The 21,264-nt window shown below is 48.8% G+C and overlaps 2 protein-coding genes across 5 annotated transcripts; one reads left to right on the top strand and one right to left on the bottom strand.

The window, feature by feature from the left end:
• Positions 1-2,118: 2,118 nt before the first annotated feature.
• prodh2 (proline dehydrogenase 2) lies at positions 2,119-7,945 on the top strand. 3 transcript variants are annotated; one of them, XR_014637402.1, is made up of 12 exons: positions 2,119-2,517; positions 3,141-3,384; positions 3,763-3,953; positions 4,133-4,259; positions 4,405-4,479; positions 4,893-4,973; positions 5,347-5,490; positions 5,643-5,809; positions 6,042-6,152; positions 6,625-6,697; positions 6,844-6,932; positions 7,212-7,351. XR_014637402.1 is itself a non-coding variant. In XM_084474984.1 (11 exons), the coding sequence occupies exons 2-11, from the start codon at positions 3,157-3,159 to the stop codon at positions 7,382-7,384; spliced, it is 1,386 nt and encodes a 461-aa protein (XP_084331110.1). In that variant the 5' UTR covers positions 2,121-2,517; positions 3,141-3,156; the 3' UTR covers positions 7,385-7,945. The 3 variants fall into 3 exon arrangements, 2 of the variants coding, with proteins under 2 accessions (XP_084331110.1, XP_084331111.1); XM_084474984.1 differs by lacking the exon at positions 6,625-6,697 and having other exon boundaries at positions 2,121-2,517; positions 7,212-7,945; XM_084474985.1 differs by lacking the exons at positions 6,625-6,697; positions 7,212-7,351 and having other exon boundaries at positions 2,122-2,517; positions 6,766-6,889.
• Positions 7,946-8,425: 480 nt separating this feature from the next.
• Positions 8,426-20,987, bottom strand: eif3c (eukaryotic translation initiation factor 3, subunit C). Of its 2 annotated transcripts, none has more exons than XM_084475064.1 (24): positions 20,860-20,987; positions 20,176-20,293; positions 19,910-19,975; positions 19,171-19,360; positions 18,830-18,955; positions 18,678-18,729; positions 18,364-18,488; positions 18,138-18,265; positions 17,864-18,017; positions 17,050-17,147; positions 16,830-16,971; positions 16,581-16,709; positions 15,772-15,865; positions 15,089-15,276; positions 14,009-14,233; positions 13,211-13,402; positions 12,696-12,867; positions 12,282-12,441; positions 11,766-11,831; positions 11,554-11,641; positions 10,547-10,712; positions 10,006-10,050; positions 9,716-9,760; positions 8,426-8,902 (listed from the first exon to the last, which is right to left on the bottom strand). In XM_084475064.1, the coding sequence occupies exons 2-24, from the start codon at positions 20,271-20,273 to the stop codon at positions 8,595-8,597; spliced, it is 3,057 nt and encodes a 1,018-aa protein (XP_084331190.1). In that variant the 5' UTR covers positions 20,274-20,293; positions 20,860-20,987; the 3' UTR covers positions 8,426-8,594. The 2 variants fall into 2 exon arrangements, with proteins under 2 accessions (XP_084331190.1, XP_084331191.1); XM_084475065.1 differs by having other exon boundaries at positions 17,870-18,017.
• Positions 20,988-21,264: the final 277 nt, after the last annotated feature.

Here is a 21,264-nt window from a genome sequence, read left to right as displayed (position 1 = left end):
CCTCAACCAATCGCAGCTCTCCTCCTTCCCCCTCAACCAATCGCAGCTCTCCTCCTTCACACACGGCTTCCCCTCCTCCTCCTCCTCCTCCGCCTCCTCCTTCAACCACCCCTCCTTCCAGAGCAACTCCTGCTTCTCCTCCCACCTCCCTCCCCCCCCCGCCGCCCTGGGCTTCCCCTCCTCCCACCTCCCTCCCCCCGCCTCCTCCCTGTCTGGCCAGGGTCAGAGCCCCTCCCCCTTCTTCTCCTCCTCCCCTGCCGAGCTCCTCCCCGGCGGCCCCTACCTGCCGGAGGTGATGCTGCACCACCACCCGGCGCTCTCCTCCGTGGTGCCGCCGGGCGCCGGCCTCTACTCCTCCTTCCCCTCCTACCCGCTCCGTCTGTGTCCCGACCCGCGCTCCTCCCTGCCGGTTCCCCTCAGGCACGTCTACAGACAGCCCCAGCCGCCCCAGGGGTCCTACCTGGACATGGGCGCCCGTGCCGCCTACTGAGCACGTGCAGACCAGATCCCCGGGGGGGGGGGGGGGGGTCGGGGGGGGGATCGGCGAGGATGGAGACATCGTGTCACTCACCGTTGACGAGTTGACTCTGGACGTTTGATAGCGCTTTTAGGACTTTTAGCTTCGGCACGCGTCGCAGTCGCTGGCATGACTACAGACTCGTGATGTCATGACTACAGACTCGTGATGTCATGACTACAGACTCATGATGTCATGACTACAGGCCGGCGATTTCGTTTCAGATCAAGCGTGCGTTGCGTTGCCTCACATAGCATAATGCATTCTGGGATGAAAAACGTCAGAAATGCTGGTGATAACTTCCCCATGCGACGTGTCGCATGACTTTAAAAACTTGCGGGAGCTCCCTCCGTCTGCTTTTCTGTGCACATGGTCTCAAATAAATGTGGACATAAGACACTCCCCTCCACATATCACAACGTCGCCCTGGTTGGTTGGAATCACCACGTGGAATTTCCCACGTGAGAAATTACAACATAACTCCTTTCAAAGAGGCGTGGCCTCTCCCAAACGATGCTTGTTCAAACTACGAGACGTGCGCCTGTGTTCCGACTTGACGTGGTGGGAACTCGACGTGTTTCTGGAGAGTTGCGGCGGATCTTCTCATCGTCTCGTGCGTGCATGCGCTCAAATGCAGACGATGTGAAACACGCCTCGTGATACAGGCCGACGGTTTCATTAATACAGACTGACGATGTCATGAGGAAAGCCCGATGATTGATGTCGTTAATACAGGCTGACGGATGACGTCATGAATACATGGTGATGATGTCATAAATTGTATACAAATGTGTAAATAGATGTTTTATTGTATGTTTTTTTTTTTTACAAAGCTCACGGTAGGATGAGAAATAAAAATGTTTGAAAAGTATGTTTGTCTTTCTATACATCACGATACGATACGATGCGACTCTATTAATCCCCCGTAGGGGAAATGCGTTTGTTGCAATAGCCCAGCAGCAGTAGAAAAACACAAGATACAAATAAATAAAATACAATAAAAATACAAAGTACTAATACAACAAAAGTAGACGCTAAGGGAAAATGCTAAAGTAAGGAGGAGACAAGACAAACAGAACAAAACACAACAAATAGGGCAAACAAAATAGACGGTATGAACAATATACAATACAAGTTATAAATTATTTTAAAAGTGTTAAGTATAAAGTGTCAATTGTAAATTATAAAGTATAAAGTGGCTAAGTTCCAGAATTTTAATTCTAAAGTGGCTAAGTTCCAGAATTGTAATTATAAAGTAGCTAAGTTCCAGGTAAAGTGGCCAAGTTCCAGAAATGCAATGTAAACAAAGGTGCAATGTAAACAAAGAGAAAAAGAAAAAAGGTGGCCCAGTGATCAAGTGCACAAAATACGATCAGAAGAGTATGGATCACGTCGTACGTCCAGAACCAATTCATAACCACCTTTACACATGACCCTCATCACACTTACCAACTGTTCCCTATAACCATCAGACCAAGGCTCCCAGCAGGCCGTCGGCTGGGAACGGTGGAGCTCTGTCCAGCTGTGGCCTGACTGCACTCCAGATAAAACAGGAGCAGAGGTTAATGATTGGTCCTGGTGCTTCTCAAAGTCCAGCAGATAAACACTCAAGTCAACCCGAGAAATTTAAACTTTTTAATTTAAAACCTTCGGTTCGCTTACAGATAGTGTGTCAATTAAAGAATACGGAAAAAAATAAAACGTATTTTAGATTTAATAATCATTTTATAAAGCCGAGCTTATTATCTGTTTAGGGGTTAGCTGACTGGAAATGACTCTGGCACTGACTGTAAGACCACTGCACTGAAGCCAGCCTGTGGTGGAGCTGGTTGTTTGTTGAGCACTGGACACTGATTAAACCAGGCTAACGCAAAGAACGTCCACCACCAGCACCAGCCCTCCCGCACACAGACCCCACGATCCCGCTCCTACCATCTCACCTGGACCCACGCGCTCTGGTCCGGAAGATCACCTCGCCGCCACTCACTCAAACTGAACGGGTAAGAACTCTCGCTCACTGCTGTCGATGAACTCTAGCTGAGCAACTACTGTCTGTCTTTTTGAGTGAGTGAGTGAGTGAGTGAGTGAGTGAGTGAGTGAGTGAGTGAGTGAGCGAGTCTGACAGTAAGGCCCAGTCCCATTTCTCTCCCCTTTACAAGAACACTTGCTTTGAGTGCCCTTAGCTGCAAGTCAGCTCCCGAGCTGGCTAAGCGTTCAAGGGTTGATTTTAAGGGGAAAAACAGCACTCCCCCTTTGCTCCCTTAAGTATTGGGACACCCTACCCCTTCGCGGGAACGCGCCAAACTTAGGGTTAGGGCTCAAATCTATAGGGGAAGGGGGAGAATTGGGACAGGGCCTAAGTGTGCGTGTGTCTGTATGAGTGAGGGGGTGAGTGTGTTTGAATGCACATAGGGTCGGATGTACGTATATGAGCATACATCCTACCGTGACTGACGCATTTTTCCCCGCCACTGTAATCAAGGCACTCTTTTAAAGGAGAATGTTGCTTCTCAATGTGTTTTTCCCCCCGTTAATAAATAACGGTTGATATTGATAGACTGAAGCCCACTCACCAGCCTCACCAGCAAGCATTTCGACCAATCAGACCCGCTGTCACTCTCAGGGCTCCAGCACCGGTGATGATGATGATGACGATGAAGACGACAGTCCGGCGTCTGCTCCCCCTGAGGTTCCTCAGTACAGGGGCCTCCTCCTCCTCCTCTGCCCAGGGGCCCAGGACGGACCCCGGGCCCCTGAGCTTCGAGGACCCAGGGGCCTTCAGAGTGAAGAGCACCAAGGAGCTGCTCCGGGCCCTGGCCGTCTTCAGGTTCTGCTCCATCCCGCTCCTCGTCAACAACTGTGACAAGGTCCGGAAAAAAAAAGAAGCAATAAATCATTCTTTAGTATGACCGACTCAACGTTGAAAGCAGTCAACATATAAACTGCTCTTTCCTTTAGGCCAGGCCGATGTGTTGAGATGAATTGATATAACATCTTTATTTTACTATTGAATTTTAAAAGAAAATTAAATATAAACCTTACCGATCTCCAGTCAGTAACGGTAACAAATCACAAAAAAAAAAAAAAATCTAAATTTCTTTTTTTTTTGGAATTGCAGCCTTCGCGATTTGCATATCGCGTTCTATCACATCGCCATTTCAATTTGAATTTGATTAATCGTTCAGCCCTACTCTCCATCACTCTCTCTCTCTCTCACTCTCTGTCTGCGTCTGCGTCTCCCTCAGCTGCTGTCGGTGGCGAGGCGGGTGTTGGGGAGGCGTGGCCTGTCTCTGCTGCTCCGCCCGTTCGTCTACGCTCAGTTTGTGGCGGGGGAGAGCGAGGGGGAGATCTCCCGCTCCATGGAGAAGATGGCCGACCTGGGGTTGCGACCCATGCTGGCGGTGCCAATAGAGGAGGACCTAGGGGAGAGCACTGGGTAACAAAGCTGTTACACGCGGAACACCAAAGTTAAAGCCCTCCCTGGAATATCAAGTGCAGGACTTTTACTTTGGTAACCTGGCTGGGACTGGAGCTGGACCCTCTACTACTGCTGTGTGTGTGTGTGCGTGTCCGTGTGCGTGCGTGCGTCAGGTGTAATATCTCATCTCTCCACAGGGAGCAGAGGTATGAGGAGAACATGGCATCCATGTTAGAGTGTGTGAGACTGTCGCACAGCAACGCCTGGACTACAGATCCCATGATGCAACTGAAGATCACCGCCCTGCTCAGCCCAGAGCTCTGTGTGAGTCACGACCAATCAGAACCTCAGGAACCCTAACTGCTGCCCAATCAGAACCTCTTTCGGAGATAACTCTGTCTTTACACACTGTTGTCTTAACGTTGCTTTTATCTGCATGTTTTTCTACTAATTCTCTGCTTGTTTTCAGGTGAAACTCACAGAGCTGCTTAAACACCAGACATCAGGGGACCTTGAAGTCCTGCTCAGAGGTCTCAACGGAGAGGTAAACACTCATCATCTTAAAGGTGCCATGACATGCCACCAGGTTTGAGTGTGATTAGCCGTTACAAGCCGTTTTGGAAATCTGCCCCTTATGACATCATAAGGGGCAGAAAGTGGGCGTGTCCACCTAGATGTGTTGCTGGATAGATCAGTCCACCAGCTGCATACCCAGTGGACTGTAGCAAATGTTGCTCATCTGTCCGTCACACATCTAGGTGGACACGCCCACCTGTGATGTCATAAGGGGCAGATTTCCAAAACGGCTCATAACGACTAATCACACCACACCTGGTGACATGTCATGGCGCCTTTAAACCAAGCCCCCATTGTCTGTATATGGTCGGGAGGAAGTAGAAGCGGTGATACCTTATATGATCACGAGCAACAGAAGCACGTCGCCTGGTCTCTTCTCAGCCAATCAGGTTCCCCGGTTTGGATGAGCGGGAGAACGCCCACCTGCTCTGTGGCTTGAGGAGGCTCAACACAATAGCGGAGGTACGCCACCCCGTCTCTCCCCACACATCCGTGTTCATCATGTCGATGATGTCATCATGTCTGCGATTTCGATGATGTCATGATGTCGGTGATGTCACGATGTCGATAATGTCACCATGTCGGTGATGTCATGATGTCGATGATGTCATCATGTCGATGTCATGATGTGACGATGATGTCGGTGATGTCATCATGTCGGTGATGTCACGTGTCGGTGATGTCATCATGTCGGTGATGTCACGGTGTCGGTGATGTCATCATGTCGATGATATGATCATGTCGGTGACGTCGATGATGTCATCATGTCGGCGATTTCGATGATGTCATGATGTCGGTGATGTCATCATGTCGGTGATGTCCCGACGCCCCCCAGGGGAGCGTCAACAAGGTGCGAGTGCTGGTGGACGCGGAGTACACCTACATGAACCCCGCCCTCTCCCTGGTCACCATGGCGATGATGAAGAAGTTCAACCAGGGCGGCGTCTGGATCTGGAACACGTACCAGTGTTACCTGAAGGTCAGCCGACCGCCCACCCCCCCCCCAACACACAAAATACAACACATACAGCTGTAGAGCTATGTGAGTGTGTGTGTGTGTGTGTGTGTGTGTGTGTGTGTGTGTGTGTGTGTGTGTGTGTGTGTGTGTGTGTGTGTGTGTGTGCGCGCCAGGAGTCCCGCGGCCTCCTGCAGGAGGTGCTGGACGTGTCCCTGAGGGAGGGCTTCAGTGTGGGGGTGAAGCTGGTGAGAGGAGCCTACATGGACAAGGAGAGGAAGCAGGCGGAGAAAGAGGAGCGCCCGGACCCGGTCCACGACAGCTGGGACAACACGAACCACAGGTGCCAAGTCTCTCTCTCTCTCTCTCTCTCTCTCTCTCTCTCTCTCTCTCTCTCTCTCTCTCAATAACAAATCAAATATTATACATATATTTGGATAAAATATATGTAAAATAAAATATATTAAACCCCTGTGTTAGCCTTTCAGAGCCCAGCCTAGCCAGTGTGTTTGGCCTACGAGCTTGGGGTAGCTAGCTTACAAATGCTAGCGCCTCTTCCTCTTTCCGTCCCTCAGCTACAACGGCGCCATGGAACTCCTGATGGACCTCATCTCCCAGAATCCCCGGCGGTACCGCGTCATCATCGCCACGCACAACGAGGAGTCCGTCCGCCGCACCGTCCAGAGGTGAGCAGAATGACGAACCCAGGGGTTAGCGTGATGCTAAATGAGCATCACTGAAAACCACTGGGATGTCTGATGCTTTTTTTTTGGTTACCGGACTTATTTGTGGATTTTTTTTGTTTAAATATCAACTGCTTTCATTTTTGTGAATCTGCTTCCCAACCTTCAGTCCCTAAAGTCAGTTGGTTAATACATACATGACATCTATCAAACCATTTAAACTATTCTTCATCGAGAAATCATAAAATATCTCTAGATTATAAAAGGTAGTTAACGCCCGCGACCCCATATGCATATCAGGTAACTCCAAAAAAAAGACTGATCTGTTGCTGCCTTCACGTGCTATGGGAGAAGACGATCCTTGACCATTTGTGAACTGGAAATTACGAGGGCGTTGTGTTCAAGTGCTTTTGTTGTCGTGGTGAAATGAAACACGGCGGACCCCACGGATCCTGACCTGTTTACTGTTGAAAAGGTCAAAGGTCATCTCATCTCGGCAGCTCAGTGTATCAAAAATATTCCACGAGCTCTCCGGTGGAAATGACGACGTGAGTGAGGGGGGCGTTCATGTGCAATTTTCACGTCGGCTTTTTGGTATTTACCATCATTTCCATAGCACGTGAAGGCACCATAAAGACAGCAGTGCCTTGGTTTCCACTGGGAATGAATTGGCTGTCGTGTGATTGGCTGACAGGATAGAAGAGCTGGGAATAGATAAAGACGGCGGCTCCGTGTGCTTCGGTCAGCTGCTGGGGATGTGTGACCACGTCTCCCTCACACTGGGTAAGGGCCTCACCGCTTCACCCACTCGCCATCCAAAACATCACCCTCTCATCACCTCCTCCTCCACCAAATTCCCTCTGCATCCCATTCACCCCAAATGGGATGCTAACCCTCACCCACAATTCTCAAAAAAAAAAAGTATTTTCCTCAAGTATAATTATTTACAATTTCAACACAGAATATATGAACTAAAATGTCAATCAATAATAATCAATAATCAATGTATTCTTCCTTCCCCTTGACCCCACCCCCCCCGCCTGACCCCGGTCTGACCCCCAGCCGAGCAGGGCTACGCGGTGTACAAGTCGGTACCGTACGGCTCCGTGGAGGACACCATGCCCTACCTGGTGCGCAGGGCCCAGGAGAACCGCACCGTGCTGCAGGGGATCCGCAAGGAGAGGGACCTCCTGCGGCTCGAGTTACACCGGAGGATGCGCCTGGGGAGAGGCTAGAGGGGGGGATGCTAGAGTGGGGGGGGGGGGGCACTAACATCTGTTAGTGCGGAGGAGTGAAGGAGAGACCATTTGGGATGTCTTGAAACGTTGTAGTCATTAAATGTATGTTAAATGTATTCCTCTGACTAAGCGTCCTTCATTTTGATGTATTAGTCCGTTTGGATACAAACAGTGACACACTCAGTGATGTAAAATAGTGTAATGATGATGAAGATATGTCGTGTCGGGGTGATTACAATTCATTGGTTTTAATAAGGAATATTTGGTCGCAACGGGAGCTTGCTGCGTTATCTTTTACGGTACCCAACATTTGTTAGCCTGGAGCTGATTTCTTCAGCACATCTTCAACTTTAAAGTCCTTTGTCAACACGGAAAATGATTCACTTTTAAAATAACATGTACCTGCCAAACGGAGAGAAGGGACCGAGGTGGGATATGCAACACTTCCTCTCGTTCAGCACCGCGTCATCAGTAAACCATCAGGACCATTAGCACCTCGGGTAATGGGGACATGTGACACGGTTGCTTACCCTACTGTACAGATGAAACCTCTTTGACTTGATTTAAAAATAAACACTTTTTTATTTGAAGAATCTCCTGTGAGTAAGCATGAATTACCCTTGCACATATGGATAGCCCCATCAGTAGCAAACATGCTAAATAACTAACAGGAATTGGACGGATCATTTCAGCAACTATAACGACTTACTCAGCTCACTGCCAAGTGTTGTTCAGTAATTATATTAATTAGATACACCTGTTTTTCCACAAAGTAAATGGTGCGTATGCTGCCATCTTTTCTCCCTCCAACATCCCTGTTCACCAGAAGAATCTGCGAGTTTACTTCATTTGCTGAGGCACTTCCGAATTTATCAAGGCTATCCACCCATACCCGAATGAACCCACTGACGCGTCACTTGAGATCAGCGCAGCTAAACGCTCTTTGGCGAACCAACAGGGGCGCTATACTGACCCCTAGCGGCCGTGAGGGTAACGCACTGTACAAAACGGCTTTCAAGGACACACGGCACAAGTGAGTTGAGTTGAGACAGTTTATTTATTAACCAATAGGAATAGTCCACTGTGATTTGGTGGCCGTACTTCAAAACACCGTCATCACATAATAAAGGCCTGCCAGTGTAGAAAAGGAGCCATGGAGAGGAAGAGTATGGGTGTTCAGGCGGTCTGAATTCAGGATGCTGGAGGTCTAGTAGTTGCTCTGGTCCCGGTTCTGGTTCCTGTAGCCGCCGCCGCCGCCGCCCCCGCGTTGATAGCCTCCCTGGTAGCCGCCCTGGTAGCCTCCCTTGTAGCCGCCCTGGTACCCGCCCTGGTTGCCGTCGCGGTTCCCTCCCTGGTTGCCGTCGCGGTTGCCCTGGTACCCTCCCTTGTAGCCGCCCTGGTAGCCGCCCTGGTTGCCGTCGCGGTTCCCTCCCTGGTAGCCGCCCTGGTTGCCCCCCTGGTAGCCGCCCTGGTAGCCGCCCTGCCGGCCGCCCTGGTAGCCTCCCCTCTGGCCGTCTGTTGGAGAGGGAGGAGAGAGGAAGAGGAGAGAGGAGGAGGAGCAGCAGAGGTTAGACTCCAGTCAGGCTGAACGATTTGGGGAAATAATCTCATTGCGATTATTTCAACCAATATTGCGATTGCGATTTAGTATTTGACTATTTTTTTTTTATGTTCTGTATTATTCACTAAACAATCAATAAATCATTCTGTAGTACGACCAACACAACATTGGAAGCAGTCACCATATAAACTGCTCTTTCTTTTAGGCCAGGCCGATGTGTTGAGATGAATTGACATTATAACATCTTAATTTAACTATTGAATTGTAAAAAAAATAAATATGAATCTTACTGATCTCCAGTAAGTAACAGTAAAAAAACAAAAACAAAACACGAAATAGATTTTTTTTTAAAATAAATGCAGCCTTTGCGATTTGCATATCGTGTTATTACATCGCGATGTCGGTTTGAATTTGATTAATCGCCCAGCCCTTGACTCAAGTCAAACCTGCTGTTGCTAGGCAACAAGCCTGGCGTTTACAGCTGGCCGGATGCTTGTGTGCGCGTGCATGCGTGCGTGCGTGTATATATATGTATATGTACACATATATATATGTGTGTATATATATTTGTGTGGGTGTGTATTTAGTGCAAGAAGAAAAACATCAGATGCGAGGTTAACTACGAGACTACGAGGTGAGGAAGAGTAGGCGATGTCACGAGGAAGGAGGTGTGGCTTGTGATCAGCATGGAGAGATAGCTTAGCATAGAGGTGTGAGCCCAGCGGGTGTGTGAGGCGGTGTGGGAGAAGCAATCGGTTCATAAGTACCTCCACGGTAACCACCTTGCCTCTGCTGGTAACCACCTCTGTTTTCTGAAAAAAAAAAAAAAAAGGAAAAAAGTTCAAAGTTAAACACCAAGCAGTCACACACTCCCAATATCACACACCAACATTCAGGAGCCAAGTCACAATCCTCCTGACAATCAACTCATACAAATCCACCATTCAGTGTTCCATTAGCCACTAAATCAGTAGCAGAGCTGGCCGCTAAATCAGCAGTCGAGCTGGTTCATACACTTGTTCTTTGGCATCTGGTTTAACAGACTGTCTTCACGTACCTCTCTGGTAGCCTCCTTGCTTCTGTTGGTAGGAGCCTTTCTGGTCTGAAACACGAGTCACATCGATACAGTCTTTAGAGTCACAGTAGCAGTGGATTCCGAGGTGCTTGAGGCTAGACTAGACTAGTGCCCAGACATTGGGTGTGGGCTCCGATACATAATCCTGACGATGGTTACCCATTTAATTAACATTTATAATTTGCTTTATTATTGGTTCATTGTTCCATACAATGTACTACTCCCATTTACTATACTCCATTTCATAACACAAGTCAAATAAAGCAAACGCTCGTGGGATTCTTATGAACCAGTATTCATGCAAGACGGTGACTGCCGTGTGTTGAATGGTGAGCCCGGTGTGTATCCTGATATTAATGTGTGTGGAATTATTCATCATCCAGGCCGAAAGCTTTACGCTTGTGGGCCTTGCATCTTTGGTCAGGGTCGTTGTGTGTTAAGGTTTAGTAATGGTTCAATGCAACGAAATGACCACGCAGTCGTGAACCCGTTTTGGTCCTGCGTCGGGTTTTAGTGGCCTCACCTCTGTTGAAGTAGCCTCCGTACACGCCCTGCTTCAGGTCGAACACGCGTTCGTTGTTCTCCACCAGGCCGCCGAGCTTCTCGGCCAGCTGCAGGGCCATGTTCTGCAGGGAGGTGGGCTCCGTGCGGTGCATCACCACCGTCTGGGTGGGCTGGTCCAGAGACGCCTGGGGGGGGGGGGGGGGGCGCACACGACACGGATCAGACGTGATGGAGACCTACCCGTTAGGGGTGGAACGATACACTCATTCGTACCCAATTTTTTTTCGGTATGGGTCTAACGGTTCGATGCATGTTTCATTTTTATAGTTTTTATTGTTTATCACACTCTGTGAGTGCCTTGTCTTGTCCTGATGTTTTGTGTTGAGGACCACAATGGAAATAAGTCCTGGACTTTATTGTGTTTTTATCCTCAACTGTATTTGATGTCTTTTGTGTAAGGCATTTGTTTGATACAATTTAATAAATCAAATCAAAATCCAACTGTTTAATAAAAAATAAAATAATAAAAACTGCTGTACCGAAAAAACATACCGAACCGTGACTTAAAAACCGAGGTACGTATCGAATCGTGAATCGTTACACCCCTACTACCCATATCTAGTTTCTGAAACGCTACCCAGATATTTAGTGAAGAAGCTGGTGGTGGTTAGTGAGGTCTCCCCCCCTTCACTGTAAAGCGTCTTTGAGTCAAAAAAAGCACTATATAAAATATTCTATCAAGGCCTTTGACACACACACACACACACACACACACACACACACACACACACACACACACACACACACACACACACACACACACACACACACACACACACACACACACACACACACACACACACACACACACACACACTTTGTCGAGAATCAAGTAGTGATAACGAAGATGGTCTTTGTCGGATATATACACATTATATGATCTACATATACATTTCTATCTACACTCTATGATCTTGAGCGATTGGGAACACAAGCAGGATGGATGGGGCCGTGTGAACCAGTTACCATGAGCTCCTCGTTGATGATCATCTTGCTGATGATGCTGTGGACCATGGCCAGCTCCAGCTCAAACATCTCAGACAGAGTGCCCATGCTGAAACACAACACACACACAAACAACCGTCAAACAACCGGACACACAACACCGTTCGACACCGTGACGACAGGGCGGCAGGTGACCATGAAGCAGGTGAGCTCAGACGGGGCCGCGGGGTTACCTGATGGAGTCGTACACGCTGCTGTACGTGAACAGGTAAGTCCTCAACGACTCCTCCTGGATCTTCCTGCACAACAAACACACAAACAGACAGACAGACAAACACTTTAAAGCAGCTTCTTCTGCAGCAGCCCGCTATCCACATTATTCCGGGCTAAACAATGCGCGCCGCCATGACGACCAGTCCTGTTTCCCATTTCCGGTTAGAAGAGAGAATACGTAGCTGGTGGTACTACTGTAGTGAGAGGATGAGTTTGGGCTCCACTTGCCATTTTGACCCTAATGTAATAATATATAACTTTTAAAACTATTGCCGTAGCCTTCAAGACATGCGCTAGCGGTGCTGGTGCACATGTGCTGGCCGCTATGTAAACAGCACTCGACCGGAAATGGAAAACTGGCGGGGCCGCTATGAATCATGGGATATAAGAAGGTCACGGAATAAGGTGGACTGTAGTAATGTGTGCTGCTACTAGAAGGGGGGGGGGGGGGGGGGGGTGGGTGGTAGTTCTCCTACCTGACGAGCATCTCCCTGACACACTGGGTCTCGGGGAACAGGTCCCACACCTTGCTGTTCATCTTCTCGTTGATGATGAACGAGTGGCAGGTGCGCCAGTCGCCCATCTTCATGGCCTTACTGGCGGCCACCACGTGCTCCCTCATGCTCTCTGGGGGGCCTGGGAGGGGAGAGGTCAAGGTTAGGCCCACAGGCGGCAAAGGCCCACAGGCGGCAAAGGCCCACAGGCGGCAAGGACCACAGGCGGCAAGGACCACAGGCGGCAAGGCCCACAGGCGGCAAGGACCAGGACCAGGGGAGGCAGGGGGGGTTTCAGGAGTAGAAAAGGTGCGTGGTCCCGCAGTGGAAAGGACTCTTGTTGTGTGACGTTTAGCAGCACAACGCGGTTAAAGCGCCGGTGGTGGAGTGGCTTACCGAGCAGTGGCTGTCTCTCTCCCACTCGGAGCTGGTGGTGGAACTGTTTGCTGATCATGCGTCGCCGGGCGTCGAACTCGTGCGCGGCCATGTAGGGGATCTCCAGCAGCATGGCGGACACCAGGTACACGCACTCCAGCAGCTCCAGGTTGATGTGCATGTGGAATGGCACCTGAAAGCACGAAGTTATCATTTTTTTTTGTGCTGTAGTACACTTTACTGTACGGATCTGGTGACGTAAATAGTTCACTGTTTAATACCCGTAATGCACCGTGAAAGATGTGTACAACTGATATGCACTGATAATTCCCGCATCATGTCCCATTTGACGCACAGCGGTTTTCATCGTCGTTGGACACACAAACCTTCTGAATTCCCCCATGAACTTAAATAGCGTACTATATACTGAATTAGGAGAACTAGTGAAGCAATTAGAACAAGGCCTTAGTTTGGTTGGTCAAATCAACAGGCAGCAGTGCGTGCGTGCGTGCGTGCGTGCGTGCGGTGACTCCCACCTGTCTCCTCTTCTCGATCTTCTCCTGCTCGGCGTTCCTCTCCTGCATGTTCCTCATCAGCAGGCCCTGGCCCAGCAGCTCCTTGGCGCGGCCGGACGACTGGATGTCCAGCAGGGCGTTGTGCGCGTCCTTGATCATGCCCTGACGGAAGGCGCAGATCCCCAGCTGCACCATGGTTCTATTGTACAGGATCTGGATGGGGAAAGCACACAGGTTAATAAAGCTTGTTCACCTGTACAGGTGTGAGTGTCGTAAGTTACCTGTACAGGTTAAGCCTTGTTCACCTGTACAGGTGTGAGTGTCGTAAGTTACCTGTACAGGTTAAGGCTTGTTCACCTGTACAGGCGTGAGTTTAGTAAGTTACGTGTACAGGTAGGTGTCAGTGTCATAGGTTACCTGTACAGGCGTGAGTGTCGTAGGTCACCTGTACAGGTGTGCGTGTAGTGCTAAACCTGTAAAGATGAGCAATCGTTAACCTGTACAGTTAACCTGCATCGGTAACCGGTGTAGACCAGACCCACAGTTCAACCATAATTTACCTGTACAGTTAGTAGTAGTACTGTAGTGGTTAGTATGGTCTAACCTGTGCATGTGTTAAGTGTAGTGGTATACCTTTACAGGTGTGAGCTAAGCTGGTTACCAGCACAGTTAATCCGCTAGACTAACCTGTAGAGGTTAGTATGGTCTTACCTGTGCAGATGTAAAAAGGTAAACCACAACACTTACAGGTGTGAGCGAACCTGGTTACCTGCCCAGGCAACCAGCTAGAATGACCTGTAGCGGCCGGTCTGGTCTCACCTGTACGGGCGGGTCGGCGTGCTGGATGTTGTCCTGCAGGTGGCTCATGAGCATGAGGTCGCGGGCCTGGTACCAGCGGGAGTGCAGCGCGTGGTGGTAGATGTGGCAGAGGATGGCGCAGGTCCTGATGCGGTCCGTGCGGTCCTTGGCGTAGATGAACTTGCAGAGGCGGTCCATGATGAAAGCGCTGTCCTCGCCCTCGCTCTCCTCCTGGTCCTGCTCAGACTTCGGAAAGCAAGGTCGTAGGTCACACCCGGTCCCCCAGTGTTCCCGTTTAGAGTCAGAAGATTCAGAGCGTTTAAAATAACGGTGGTGGAGATCTGGTCTCCCTCTCGGATCACCAGCAGACTAGCCCGGGTTGAGCCAATAACAACCGTTCATCTGTTACCTGGTGGGTTTGATACCCTGACTGTACAGAGGAGCACCCGATCGAAGCGTCGTTGGAAATCAAAAACTAACCGGGAGATTCCAGAATACTGTGCATTTGCATTTGCTACCTAACAAAGATCAAAGTGCAAAACCCATTAAAACAACCATAAGATACAAGATATATTAACGACAATAAATGACAACTGGCAACAAAACCCACCTGTTCAGGGTTAGGGTTAGAGTTCACCTAGACTCTACACAGCCATTCAGTCCCTTATTTGTCTGTTGCACTACTGTTTGTTGTACGTCCTGGCACTTGATGAACGCACTTAATACAGGTTGTGTTAATTCATTGTACTTAATTGTGTAGCATGTACTTAATTGTGTTGTGCATGCATGTTGTGTAGCATGTACTTAGTTGTGTAGCATCTGCAGTAGCTGGCTATCACTGCTGTATACGGGGGAATGGGGTCAGCCTGGCGACTGTCAGTACTTGCACTTGGTTCCATGAACGTCTTTACTGTACCGACGGCGACATATTGTTTCACTTCTTATGAAAAATGTACTTATTGTAAGTCGCTTTGGATAAAAGCGTCTGCTAAACGCCATAAATGTAAGTGTGTGTGTGTGTGTGTGTGTGTGTGTGTGTGTGTGTGTGTGTGTGTGTGTGTGTGTGTGTGTGTGTGTGTGTGTGGAGCCCCGCCCCCTCACCTTGGTCTCTGCCACCAGGCCCAGGCTGCGGCGGTGGGCCTTGTAGTCGAACTTGTAGTAGGTGTGCATGATGCGGCGCAGGTAGATCCGGCACACCTCCTCCGTGCTGCCCTTGGTCTCCAGGTAGGACAGCAGGCGGTCGATAATGCCGCACACGTGACCTTCGTCCTTCAGGTTGTCCACGTACTCTGCGCACGCAAAACACGTTCACACAGTCGCTCACTATACTTCTCCTATGTCGTTTCCCCGCATATATATTTATTTTTAATTGTTAATATTTTTTTTTAGCATTTTGCAATGAGTATGTAGCATTTTGTACTTTTGCACGTTTATACTTTTATTACGTTTTACTTAGTCTATTTGTAACTTGGTGTATGCTGCTGCTGGAAGTGCCATTTCCTGAGGGAACCTTCCAGAGGGATTAATACATTTCCTATCTATCTATCAATCATTCAGTCATCTTCAGTGTGAGGATTACAGGGTAGAGCACAAAATCCCTTTTTACAGTTAAAAACGGACACCTTAACGATAGTCACGACTGCTTAGATTGTATATTTTTTGAAAGGTGTAGGCTGAAACTGCTAAAACAGGGTGCTACTCACTAATGCAGAGTGTGTTTCAGAGTGACTGGGGGGGGGTGGGGGACAGGGAGTATGGAGTGAGTGGGAGTGCGTTGGTCACACCTTGGGAATGGGGGTCTGTGTTCTGCATGATCTTGGTGAACTCCTCGTCCATCCGCTCCACCAGAGTCAGGATACACCCTCTCACCCTGAAGGGCTGGAACACAAGTGGTTCGTTATTAGGGCTGGAACACAAGTGGTTCATTATTAGGGCTGGAACACAAGTGTGTCGTTATTAGGGGTGGGAAATATAATCGATTCTTCGTTGCATCGCGATTCTCTCTACAACGATTCCGTCTCGATCCTGATAGGTTAATAATCTGAAATAAATTATTTATTTATTTTTATTAAATTAGTTCACCTGCTGCAACATTCTGTTCGCCTGCTGCGGAGCACTACAGAAAACGACTTTCTGCCTGCGGGTTCTCTGCGCAGAGAACCGACTTTATCTAATATAAAATATTAGACAAGGTAATTCATCTGTTGATTGTCTTTAATGAACATCACAAAAGTAGGAAGTGATAGCAAACTGAGTAGCAAACTCGTAACAACAAACTTTTTTTTTTTGCATTGAGACGCATCGATAATCGCTTTAGAATCGAATCGTTGACCTCGGAATCGATGACCTCGGAATCGGATTCGAATCGTGAGGTGCCAAGAGATTCCCACCCCTAGTAATTATTTCCAGGTTTGCTAAAAACGACATTTTCTGATAGAGATAATATAGATATATATTCCTGGTAGAGATAATATTCCAGGTTACTAAACGACCTGATCCGATTGGCTCATTACATTGATTTACAATTCACTTAAATCAACAGCTCTGATTGGTTACATCATATAACAGGTCAGCAAGCTGCAATGATTGGTACCTGTGACTCAGAGATGGCCAGGTTCTCGCTGTCCTCGGCGATGTTCTCCCCGATGAAGATGTTGCTGTTCTCAAACAGGATGTCCAGCAGCTCATCGATGCACTCCAAGCACTTCTTCCACATGTCCGCCTGCAGGGAGGGAGAAGAACGTCCATGAAGACACCGGCGCGAGCACAACCGCTTGCACCACCACCACCACCACCACCACAGCTCCACGGAGCTCCCTGGCTGTGCGCCCCGTAGAGTTACCTTCATGAACGCGGCCAGGTTGGGGTTGTAGTCGTAGAGGGAGGCGATGATGTTGAACTTTATCTTGACCAGGATGCCCTGGCCCAGGTTGTGCTCTCCTGAGATACCAGCCAGAAGGTGGAGCAGCTCGATCTGGGCCGCTCTGGAACCAGGAGAACCAGGGTTAGAACGAGGGGGGACCACCAGAACCAGGGGTCTACCAGTCCGGAGCGGGGTTTACCTGTCGGTTCCCTTCTTTCCTCGGGCCTGCAGGATCTCGTTGAGCTTCTTCACCACCACGGTCGTGTTGATCTCGGTTCCCTTGGCGAACATCTTGGGCTGTTCCTGCCAAACAGGCAGAAGCGTTGAGACAGGAAATCCTCATCCTACGATACGTCTAGACTTTACCAGTACTTCTGTCATCTCGTGTTTTTATATTGTATGTCAGAATTACAAGACTGAAAACATAAACTTTAGTTGATACACAAATGTTAGAAACACTGCTTCATCCGTTTCGAATTTGAGAAGATATTGACAACGTTGTTCTAAAAGAGGTGTTAATTTCTTCACACACATCCGTTCGTGTCCATTCAATTAAGCGTGTCTAAAACATGTCTTAACATTAGGGGTATAACGATACTCATTCATACCGAAATTTTTCCGTACGGGTCTAACGGTTCGATGCGCGTTTCATTTCGCTATGTACCGAAAAAAAAATGTTTTTATTGATTTTCACACACTCTGTGAGTGTCTAGTCTTGTCCTGATGTTTTGTGTTGAGGAACACAATGGAAATAAGTCCTGGACTTCATTGTGTTTTTATCCTCAATTGTATTTGATGTCTTTTCATTTGTGTAAGGCATTTGTTTGATACAATTTAATATATCAAATCAAAATCCAATTGTTTAATAAAAAAAATAATAATAAAAACTGCTGTACCGAAAAACATACCGAACCATGACTTCAAAAACCGAGGTACGTACCAAATCGTGACTTTTGTGCATCGTTACACCCCCACTAAACATGTTATATCACTACAGAGGGTAGTCTCCGCACCTTTACCAGAGGAACGCCGCCCTTGACTTTCTCCCAGCCGCCTTCCTCCTCCTCTCCGGCCTCGCCCTCGGCCTCCTCCTCTAGGCGCTCCTTCTTCTGCTTCTTCTTCCTCTGCTCCCGCTTCTTGTCCATGCCCTTCTCTCCCTCCTGGGTCCTAGAGGGCAGGGTTAACACACACACACACCACGGTTACCACAGCCTCCTCCCCCCCCGCGTCAGTCTGATAGGTCTGTTTACATTCGGTCAGCACGCAGGTTCTAGTAATCAGACTCACTTCTTGAGGAAGCGGCAGGCGAGTGAGGAGCTCTTTCCCTCTCCGTCTTCGGAGCTCGAACTGCCGCTGTCCGCCGTGTCCTCACCCCAGTCTTCATCGTCCTCATCGTCACTCGACGAAGACTCATCCTGAGGGAGAGGTCGGTATTAGTGTACATCATACATGTTTGTGGGTATGTGCATGTTTGTGAATGTGCATGCGTGTGTGCGTGCATGTGTGTCCTCACCCCAGATCCCTTGGCCCCCTTAAGGAACTTGTTGGCCTCGGGTACAGCCTCCTTCTTCAGGAAGTTCTTGGCCGTCATGGCCTCTTCTCCCTCCTCCTCATCATCACTACTACCCGAAGAAGAGCCTGGAGCACAGGAAGCAGTCGTCACACAGTGAACACCCCATCAGAATAAGGGCTACACACGTTTCTATTATGAATATACTTTGCATCTGATAAACATGAATAAAGGAAAACCTTTCGATGAAAACTTCTCGGTCAACACCTTTATTAATGAACACATGAAAATTAAAAGTACGTAAACATGAAACTCACCCGATTCCTCCGCCTCCTTCTCCTCTTCCTCATCGGCAGACTCCTGGGGATTCTAGGAGCGAGAGCGAGAGAGAGAGAGGGGGGTTGAGTGTCTATCAACCAGCCAGCAGAGCATCAGGCTGTAGTACTAGTAGTAGTACTAGTTCCTGTACCTCCTTGTAGGCGGCGATCTCCGTCTCGTAGTCTCGGTTGTACTTGCGGATCTTCTGGCGCAGGGAGCTCAGGGACTTGGCGTTGTTCTTGTTCATCTTCTTCTTGCCCTCCTTGTCCTCCCATAGCTGGAAGGAAGTGACACCATGACACAAAGACCAATAAGGATGAAAAAGGCCAAAATGCTTAAAACATCCGCAAAACGGTTTCAGCCACTAATCTGGTTGAGGCCAACTAAAAGGGTTAGGTTATCTAGTTAATCTACCATGGTTGAGGTGGTCCTCTCGTTAACCTTGTTAAGTGTTAACTAGCCTGGTTTGAGGTCATCCTCTAGCTAACTAACCTGGTTAAGGTAGTCCTCGAGGTCGGCCAGGAGGCGGATGTAGAAGGGGGGGACGCCCTCCTTGTCCACTATAGTTTTACTTTTGAGGAACGCTCGACACAGCTGATCAAACTCCTCCAGACACTTGGCCATGTCTCGGATCTTCATGGCGTTCCGGATGGTCTTGATCAGGTTGGTCAGCTCCTCGAACCTGGCCACAGTAACACAACCACACGTCAATACACCCAGTCACCGATTCAACCTAGTGTAATGGGTTATAAACTCTTACATAGCAACACGAGGTAGGGTTGGGCGATTAATCGAATTTTGATCGCGATTTCGATTTCAGAGTGAAACGATCACCAAACTAATATCATCGAGTTGAAACGATTAAAAAAACAATTTTTTTTTTTTATAGAAATTGCAGAACAGCTGGATTCATATCTGGACTTTATTTTCTATTTGACCATTCTGTGTATATTTTTAAGGGGAAATTTCGAAGTTCTCATTTACTAAGAATAATCGTTTGAATAATCGAGATTTCAATATTGACCAAAATAATCGTGATTATGATTTTTTCCATAATCGAGCAGCCCCAACACAAGGTCATCTTTTATGAATGGAAGTTCTGAGTTAACGCAAACATCCAATCAATTGTTTCGGTATGGATGGATGTAGAGCACCTTCCATTGTTTATTATGGCAGCGTTTCCCAGCTGATGGGAGTTTACAGGTTTACAAGTTAATTACGATCCACTCACCTCTTGTCCTTGGCACTGCGGACAACCCTCTTGGTGTCCTCCTCGTCATCGCTAAGCAACAGCGACCTGGAGGGGTGGGAGACAGACAGTTGAGATCAATCCCATTACCAACCAGGTCTGGCATGTCAGATACTGGCCAATGTGTCAGAGTCTTGTAGGACACATATTCCGGTAGACAGGTCCAGGTCTGGATTGGGGAGGAGGCCGGGCAACCGCCCGACCGTCTGAATTGTATGACACCGCTTGGGAAAAACACGGGTACTCACTGCCTGAAGTTCGGTCCGGACGCTTTGGGGGTGATCTCGTCCGCAGACGAGGACTCCTCCGACTCGCTGTCGGAGCCGGTGGCGAAGAACCGCGACATGTCTCCAGGGGGGTGCTGATCTGGAGGACCGGGCGGACACCGTATGGATTACTTTTATGTGTTCACTTAGCACACTGAAACTCAATCAACAGTAATCAACAATAAGTCAACGTTATTGTTGCTTTGATATGTAACTCGATTGATATATATATATATACTACTGACCGCTTCAACACTATCTCTATCTCCCCATCTCCACATTGCTAACAACACGCTATCGCTAGCCAGCATCTCACGCTAACAACATGCTAACATGCCGGCTAACCCCCGTCCGCACTGACAGCTGCTTCACCGGACTACGACGTCGTCCTACTCCGCTCAGAGCCACGGGCTTGATGTGTGGGCAGCAGTACTTCAGTATTGGCCTCGTATCTAGGCTGTTTAATCAGCTGTGTGTGCTGTGCACGACACCGGCCGGACCTGGAGGAGGATGATGTGGCGCGGAGCTAGCAGGCGCTAGCATGCCGCTACCACCGCCACCACGGGGGGGGGGGAACCGGGGCCTCGCCGTATCACCGGGGGCGAACCGCCCCAACACACGGCACCCGATACCCAGAAACACAGCCACGGGTTGCCGGGGACTCACCTACGTCCTTGTGGAAATAGTTCTGTGGTGTACGAGGTCGGTTTTGTACGTTTTATAATCCAGGTTTGCGATTGACGGCCGCAACTGGAAGCGTGCAGGGCCGCGTAGGGACACTGGCGAATGAAAAAGGAAGTGCGCTCCGGATCCGCCGCTGATCTGGTGTGGACGGGGAGGGTGGTGGTCGCGGTGCTGCCGCCTAGCGGACACTTTGGGACTATTTTGCCATTTGGGGCCTTACGTTGGACGAACATTTCAGTCATCTGTACCCCACTAACCCACACACACACACACACACACACACACACACACACACACACACACACACACACACACACACACACACACACACACACACACACACACACACACACACACACACACACACACACACACACACACACACAC

The sequence above is a fragment of the Micromesistius poutassou genome (genome assembly GCF_964030765.1).
Source record: "Micromesistius poutassou genome assembly, chromosome: 11".
Lineage (NCBI taxonomy): Eukaryota > Metazoa > Chordata > Actinopteri > Gadiformes > Gadidae > Micromesistius > Micromesistius poutassou.
The sequence above is the reverse complement of the archived record's forward strand: the minus strand, read 5'-3'. Positions and strand labels throughout refer to the sequence as shown.